At 38.2% G+C, this 8678-nt stretch overlaps 1 protein-coding gene across 4 annotated transcripts; it reads right to left on the reverse strand.

The window, feature by feature from the left end:
- LOC125263987 lies at positions 1 to 7828 on the reverse strand. 4 transcript variants are annotated; one of them, XM_048183248.1, is made up of 6 exons: positions 7674 to 7828; positions 7097 to 7160; positions 3368 to 3409; positions 259 to 2790; positions 152 to 180; positions 1 to 78 (listed from the first exon to the last, which is right to left on the reverse strand). In XM_048183248.1, the coding sequence occupies exons 2-4, from the start codon at positions 7116 to 7118 to the stop codon at positions 1379 to 1381; spliced, it is 1476 nt and encodes a 491-aa protein (XP_048039205.1). In that variant the 5' UTR covers positions 7119 to 7160; positions 7674 to 7828; the 3' UTR covers positions 1 to 78; positions 152 to 180; positions 259 to 1378. The 4 variants fall into 4 exon arrangements, with proteins under 4 accessions (XP_048039205.1, XP_048039204.1, XP_048039203.1 ...); XM_048183247.1 differs by having other exon boundaries at positions 3362 to 3409; XM_048183246.1 differs by lacking the exons at positions 7097 to 7160; positions 7674 to 7828 and having other exon boundaries at positions 3368 to 7087.
- Positions 7829 to 8678: the final 850 nt, after the last annotated feature.

The following is an 8678-nucleotide window of genomic DNA, read 5'->3' on the forward strand; positions in this document are numbered from 1 at the left end:
ATCCAAAGGAAGCTCTTGATTTGTAATGTTCTCTATCTGGTCAATAAGATTTTGAAAACATCCTCCAGAGGTCTGACTCTGAAAAAACAATTGAGCTTCATGAATAAAACTGAAAGAGACTGCACTGTGTAAATTGAAATATTCAGCTTACCCTGCACTGATCCTGCATGTTATCCAGACCTGTAATGAGGGAATTCATCATTATAACATGAATGCAGTAAAATAAAACACCACATTTCAGTCTAGAAACATGCTTACTTGGGCTGGAGATATTATACTCGCAGAAGCAGGAGGAGCCAGTACTGCTGTAGCAGGTACAGGTGTCATTATTACCAGTGCAGGCACAGTTATTACTCCAGCATTGGTATTCATACTGGTTTTGGTTCTGATATTTCTGGTAGTAAAAATCATGCATTCCTGTGTTGCAGTGCATGCGATACTGAGCACCAGTGCAGATGTACGTGTCATTAAAAAACACACATTGAGAGAGTCTCAATGGACTAACTGCTGTAGGGACAGTGATGCTATTGTTGTACGTCTCACAGAAACAGGAGGACAAAGTGCTACTGTAGCATGTACAGGTGTCCTTATGACCAACACAGATACAGCCAGTACTAATGCACAGGTAATGGTCTTGGTACTGATTTTTCCGGTAGGAGAAACGATGCATTCTTGTGTTGCAGTACATGTGGTATTGAGCACCAGTGCAGATGTACGTGTCATTATAAAGCACACAGCCATAAGCTGGAGCAACTTCTCTATTGAGAGCAACGATATTACCGTAAGTCTCACAGAAGCAGGAGGACAAAGTGCTACTAGAGCATGTACAGGTGTCATTTTTACCAACACAGTAACAGTTATTACTGCACTGGTATTGGTCTTGGTACTGATTTTTCCGGTAGGAGAAACTATGCATTCTTGTGTTGCAGTACATGTGGTATCGAGCACCAGTGCAGATGTACGTGTCGTTATAAAGCACACAGCCATAAGCTGGAGCAACTGCTCTATTGAGAGCAACAATATTGCCGTAAGTCTCACAGAAGCAGGAGGACAAAGTGCTACTATAGCATGTACAGGTCTCATTTTTACCAACACAGTTACAGTTATTACTCCAGCATTCGTACTGGTATTGGTTTTGATTCTGATATAGGTAGTTAAATTCATGCATTCTTGTGTTGCAGTGCATGCGGTACTGAGCACCAGTGCAGATGTACGTGTCATTAGAAAACACACATTGAGAGAGTCTCAATGGACTAACTGCTGTAGGGATAGTGATGCTATTGTTGTACGTCTCACAGAAGCAGGAAGACAAAGTGCTACTAGAGCATGTACAGGTGTCCTTATCACCAACACAGAAGCAGCCATTACTCATGCACTGCTATTGGTACTGATTTCTCTTGTAGTAGAAATCATGCATTCTCGTGTTGCAGTACATATGGTATTGAGCACCAGTGCAGATGTACGTGTCGTTATAAAGCACACAGCCATAGGCTGGAGCAACTGCTCTATTGAGAGTGACGATATTACCATAACTCTCACAGAAGCAGGAGGACAGAGTGCTACTGTAGCATGTACAGGTGTCCTTATTACCAACACAGTCACAGTTATCACTAAAACAGTGGTCATGGTATGTATCGTAATGGAAATCATGCACACTTGTGTTGCAGTACATGTGGTACTGAGCACCAGTACAGATGTATGACGTGTCGCTATAAAGCACACAGTCATGGACTGGAGTAACTGCTGTCGTGAGAGCAATGGTATTGCCGTAAGTCTCACAGAAGCAGGAGGACAAAGTGCTACTAGAGCACGTACAGGTGTCCTTATTACCAACACAGTCACAGTTATTGTTCACACACTGGTACTGGTGTTGGAACTGATATCTTTGGTAGGAGAAATCATGCATTTGTGTGTTGCAGTACATGCGGTACTGAGCACCAGTGCAGATGTACATGTTGTTTTGTAGCACACAGTCAGGATCTGTGACTGGACTAGCTGCTGTTGGGACAGTGATGTTATTACCATAACTTTCACAGAAGCAAGAGGACAAAGTGTTACTATAGCATGTACAGGTATCCTTATAACCAACACAGTAACAGTTATTACTCCAGCACTGGTACTGGTATTGGTTTAGGTATCTATATCTCTGGTAATAGAAACTATGCATTCTTGTGTTGCAGTACATACGGTGCTGAGCACCAGTGCAGATGTATGTGTCATTATAAAGCACACAGTCATAGACTGGACTAACTGCTGCAGGGATAGTGATGTTATTACCATAAGTCTCACAGATGCAGGAGGACAAAGTGCTACTGTAGCATGTACAGGTATCATTATTACCAACACAGTAACAGTTATTACTCCAGCATTGGTACTGGTATTGGTTTAGGTATCTATATCTCTGGTAGCCGAAACTGTGCACACTTGTGTTGCAGTACATGCGGTACCGAGCACCAGTGCAGATGTACGTGTCATTATAAAGCCCACAGTCATAGACTGGACTAACTGCTGTAGGGATAGTGATGTTATTGCGAAAATTCTCACAGAAGCAGGATGAAGTATTTTTGTAGCATGTACAGGTGTCCTTATTGCCAACACAGATACAGTTATTACTCATGCACTGGTATTGGTTCTGGCTTTGGTATCTCTGGAAGGAGAAATGATGCATTCTTGAGTTGCAGTACATGCGGTACTGAGCACCAGTGCAGATGTACATATCATTATCAAGCTCACAGTCCAAAACTGAACTGACTGCTGATCTTGATTCAACGACAGTGGTGGATATTATACCTGAGGATGAGAAAGATGTGATCAAAGTAAACACAAATACCAAACCAGGTGAATTTCCAGCTTGTTTAGCACACTTATTTTAATTAGAAACACAAAACGCTGTTTTTTTTTAAAGGGAGGCCCGGCAGAAAAGGTTTGGGAAACCCCTGATATAATGCTTGAAACATCTTCCTTCAGACAATTAGACTCTGGTGACATGTATTTGAGGTGTCTATTTATTGTATTGGTGACTCACTTACATAACATCACCTGACCATTCTGTTGGCCAATAAAATTGGCATATTTTCCACACGTGCCTCAGGCACTGTTTATTTATTTTAATTCATAGTATCCATTCTTTAAAAAGTAATAAATATTTTCAAAGTATTTTATTTAGACATGTATGAATTTGTAATGCATTTTGGAAGTGAGATTAACAGGTCTGTTAAGTTGCGTTCTTATATGGACAACTGCGTAGAGTTTTGACAATGACTAAATACTAAGAAATGAATGTAACCAATTATTTAAACAAAAATGTAATACTATCACAGGGTCAACAGACATTTGTTTAAAGAAAACCCTTCTGACTTACACTTACAGAGGATAAAAGAGATGACAGTCAGCAGTGACCATACAACACCTGGCAAGAAAAAGAGACATAATTCTTTCACATTCCACACAAATATTAATTGTTTTTCAAAGCAGATCATTCACACTGACTGTTGATGATCAATGTCTGTTCAAACAGTTTTGTAAATATCTGGTGCCATACTAATTCAGGCAAATGAGGACAACTTAGGTTAAGCTACTGCATGTCTGCCCATTGAAAAAAAATATAAAAAATAAAAATTACCAACTGATTAACAAACACACAACTACTGATTGACGATGTCGCAATTACTTATTGGCAACGTCATAAAGTTATGTTGTAGCAATGAATCCAGGAATTTCACTTTTTCGGTTGTGACAACGTAACTGGTTACATTGCCACAACGAAAGTTTGGTCATCAAATTATTTTACAGTTACATAACAGCCACGTTGCTTTGCTAAAAACGTGGTCTATGTTTTTTTTTTGATCATTTGTATTATACTCTTTTGTTTTGTTTAATAAAATTACCTAGATACTTTACTTCCTTTACTCTTCATCGTCTTCTTTGTGGCCCTAAAGTGTGACAGAACACCAGACCTAATTAATATGAATTCTACGGGGGCTTTCACTTCAAGTATGGACCACCGGTTAGCTGAGATGGAATCTGGGGAAGATATTCCGTGCTCCATCAATCAGAATGGCCACAGTATGGAGAGGTGTGTGGTGGGATTTCTTCAGTATTGCCATTTAGTACCCTGGGATGACCAATCTCTCATGAATTTGTTCTGGATTGGATTAAACCATCACCTTTTATAACTGATACCACCAGGCAATTAAGCACCCTCAACCCCTGTGCACTGTCCAGTATTGGCTCCAGCCCCTGAGCACAGTCTAGTGTTGGCTCAAGCTCCACAGCACAGTCCAGTGTTGGCTCCAGCCCTTGAGCACAGTAGAGTGTTGGTTCCAGAGTGTGAAAACCCAGAACCTGTTCTACTAAGTGAAATCCCTGAGTCTGTTCCAGTGAGTGAAAACCCCAAGCCTGTTCCAGAGTCTGCTCTTGAGAAAGCTGTATCAGAGCTTATTCTTAATATTTGCTCTGGCCTGATTGCTCTGGACATTTCTTTGTATGTAGCCGTTACTGTGTGTGTCTGGGCTATACACACATTCCTCCAGTCTTCCACCCAGGAGCCCACTCCAGCCCCAGAGCTCTGTTACAAGCCCGCTCAGTCACGAGCCCACTTCAGCCCCAGACCTCAGACACAAGTCAGCTCCAGCTCATGAGTCTGCACCGTAGTCTGCTCCAGCCCCAGAGCTTGACCAGGAGCCCGCTCCAGCCCATGAGTCCGCTCCTGTCCAATCCTTACTGGCTCCCTGCACTGCCAGCACCTCCATGGGTCCCTGAGCTACAAGCACCTCCTTGGCTCCCTGTACTGCCAGCGCCTCCCTGGCTCCCTGAATTGCTGGCGACTCCCTGAACTGCCAGCACCTCCCTGGCTGCCTGAGCTACTGGTGCCTTCTTGGGTCCTGTATTGCTGGTGTTGAACTGGAAGCTTCCTAGCCTGCTGGCATCGCCCTTGTCACCCGTCCTTTACCTGCCACTCCAGGCTTCTGAGATGGGGGAGTAATGTCACATTTTCACTGTATTTTGGTTTTGGTTTCATCTTTGCACTTAGTTTGCTTCTCTGAGTTTTCCTGCTTCCCTTTGTCCTCTGTTCACTCTCATCATTTATTGTTATGGTGATTCATTGTTTCATTAATTAGAGGACATCTGGTTTTATTTGAGTTCATTATCTTTGCTTATAGTGCTCTCAGTCTCCTCAGATCTTTGTTTGGTGTTGTTTGTGTTTCAGTAAACAATGTTACGTGGTTTACACTTTTTGGATCATGTGCATTACACTTTTGTTTTGTTTAATAAAGTTACCTAGCTACTTTACTTCCTTTACTCTTCATCGTCTTCTTAGTGGACCTGAAGTGTGACAATAAGCTTAAGTTGATGCAACACTTGAACATGCATGCGCTGTGTTAAGCAGTACATTAAGTACTGAATGAAAAGTGCTTCTATTACTACATGAAAACATCCCTGTATTTATTTTAAAAAATAATGCATTGAATACATCTTATCCGCATTAAAGTCTGCGAGAATCAAGGAAACGGCACTACAGAAAGCAGAAAGTGTCCGACTTCATGGCGGTGTCCAAAATTACCCCTATACTCTTAAATAGGACACTGTTTGAGGGGACAGCCATTTGTATTTGAGTCCAAACCATAGTGGATGTTATCTAGTGCACTCATCCAATCCCATAATGCACCGCAAATGATGAGTATACAACCGACGCATGCTCAACGGATACAAAATATCCATAATGCACTGTGAGGGGTCACCTGTCAAATGAATTCCTGTGTCCGACCATAAGATGGTGCCCACAGCTGAATCATCCATTTATCCATTCATTTTCAAAACCGCTGGTCCAATGTGGCTACAGCATAATATCATCCATGTATAAAGGTATGAATGTATAAATTCCTTATTAATTGATTATTAAATTGTTTAATTAAGGTTTATACATGCTAGTTTCCATGGCAGAGTTCAACATTTTCATCTGTTTGAAAATCTTTACAGTTTTCAAATTCATTCACTTGTTTTCATTCACTCCTTCAAAGGGACTATATTAGTGGAGAAACGTAGGGAATAGTGAATGAATTTGAAAGGCATGTAACTGGAAGCCTTGTCAATTTAGTCACTCAGAGAGATATACATCTGTTCCACAAGCTTATGAAAAATCATGTTTGTCTTAATTTGTAGTAATTAGCTTTAATCTGTGGAGTCTGTACTAATGGTGTTCTGCACAGACTCATGAGCAGCGGAGAACTGACACGTGAGGAAAAAAATTAACCCACCTACTTTTATTGTGAAAATAATGTCATATTTCTTCAACTCTACAGGCTGTGTAGACCTGCAGTCCAATTTAAATTGCAGAAACAAGACATTGCAGATTCCTACACTCTTCCCTTAATAACTCTGCGTCCTCTTACCTCAACCTGCCGCCACACTCACACCTAAACTCCAGCCCAATTACAGACCAATCAGCAGCAAGCAAAACTTTAACTAGCCAATCAAAATTGGGTTACAAATATAACATCAAATACCGCATTACCACAAAATAACAGCGCCAGTAGGATGATTATTTTTTTTGTAGGGTTGCTTACCAAACTAATTAAAATATGATTTTAATTAAAATCTTATTATATGTATAGATGTATTTTGAATATAAAACTTAGTATAACTTAAAAAATAGTACATTACAGCAAAGAAAACAATAGCAACACGACTGCAACAAAAGTGCAATTTTAATTTATATGTTTTTAATATAAAGTCCTCCAAGAACATTACTACCCTCTATACCATTTAGAGTAACTTGTTGTTACAGTTTCAGTCTTTGGAAAACATTATTGATAAATGAATGGCTTGCTGAGGATGATGAAGTAACGATTGTGCATGACACTTAAATGCAACTGTAATAAACTATAAATTATAATTAAATAACATTCATATAGATTTAACAAAAAATATGTGAGCTGAGCTATAAATGCACATTAAATACACATCAATGTGTTAAGAAAATTATTCATGTATTCTTTTAGCCCAAATTTAGTCAGTTTAACTCTTCAGTCAGTCGCCTACTCAAAATATGCAATACAATTTTTCTTAATCAAAACAGGAAAAGAAAAATACTTACTTTTAAAACCAGTGAACACCATTGTGGAATATTTATTCAACAAACCCCATCAGGCATTGATTTTCTGAAATAAATTAAGAAACAAAACAAAAATTAGCTGTGATTAAGGAGAGTTTAACCAGTTGAACCAAAATGAGCTACTGAGGGGAATTACTAGCATACTCTATAACCAGCAGCCTCCTGACCTTCATCTTATTAAAAAGTCTTTAATCGCTGAGCCAACCATTCCCATTCAGGTTTCCCACCAGAGATATTCAACACAGACTGATAACTGTGCCAACCAACTCTGGATTGGAAGATTTACACATTTACCTCTCACACAATTTTTTTTTTTTTTTTTTTTTTTGAGAAAAAAAAATGGTGTAGAAACCATTTTCACTCACAAATAGCTAGTAAACTGCTTTTTTATTTATCTAATTTGAATATCTGAAAGTCTTTTCCTCATTTATCAAAAATTAGTGACAATGACGATGGCTCTGTTTCGAAGGTAAAATACATGTTTCCACATTTTTAATAGGAAATAAAGTTTTTAATTTCCTAAATTTGAATTCAAGAATGTAAAGAAGGAGGGACTCACCTGATATGAGTTTACATGTAGTGATCTTCACCCAACTAGACTGACTATATTTGTGTCAGAAGTTTATAATGATAGTTATCTGTTCATCTGATGATGATGAAACATATTTTTGTCTCTTCCAGCTAAAATTCAAATTTATATTCAAATGTATGCACAAAAACAGAACACACACCAAGATGCATTCACAAAAACATATCAAAAGAATACAAAGATCACATTCAAATATATTTATACCTTATATGAATATATTTAATCTCTCCTTGTTATTATCTTCATATTTATCATGGCACATATTTTGGTAACACTTTACAATTAGTTAACTACATTAGGTAACATGAACTAATAATGAACTGCACTTATACAGCATTTATTAATCTTTGTAAATGTTAATTTCAACATTTACTAATACATTATTAAAATCTTGTTAACATTAGTTAATGCACTGTGAACTAACATGAATAACTGTATTTTCATTAACTAACGTTAACAAAGATTAGTAGATACAGTAACAAATGTATTGGTCATAGTTAGTTCATGTTAATTAATACATTAACTAATGTTTAACTAATGAATCTTATTGTAGTGTTACCCATATTTTCGATTTTGTACTCAAAGTTTGGTGTGCAAAGACAACAACAGTACCACATCTATTTACAATACCAGAAACCCAGGAAAGGTGACCAAAAGCTTAAAGAACTGTTCTTCACTAACTTCAAGATGTCAATTACTCATGTCCAGTGTGAATAGATGGGAAGTCATTGCTTCTACAGTATATTGTAAAATGTTGTGAATATTCTGTCTTACTTTGAATAAGCTCAGCGGGTTTGTTTCTGTACAGATGATACTATTTGGGATTTGCATGAAGAATTCTACAGAAACATTCAGAGAGTTTAAAAAAACAACATTAACTAACCAACCAACCAAAACAGGGCTGAACTATAATTAGAAATATTTATATACAACAAAGAAATCGCTCTAAAATTCTGAACGCATCTTGACATGAGG

The sequence above is a fragment of the Megalobrama amblycephala genome, linkage group LG3, assembly GCF_018812025.1.
Source record: "Megalobrama amblycephala isolate DHTTF-2021 linkage group LG3, ASM1881202v1, whole genome shotgun sequence".
Lineage (NCBI taxonomy): Eukaryota > Metazoa > Chordata > Actinopteri > Cypriniformes > Xenocyprididae > Megalobrama > Megalobrama amblycephala.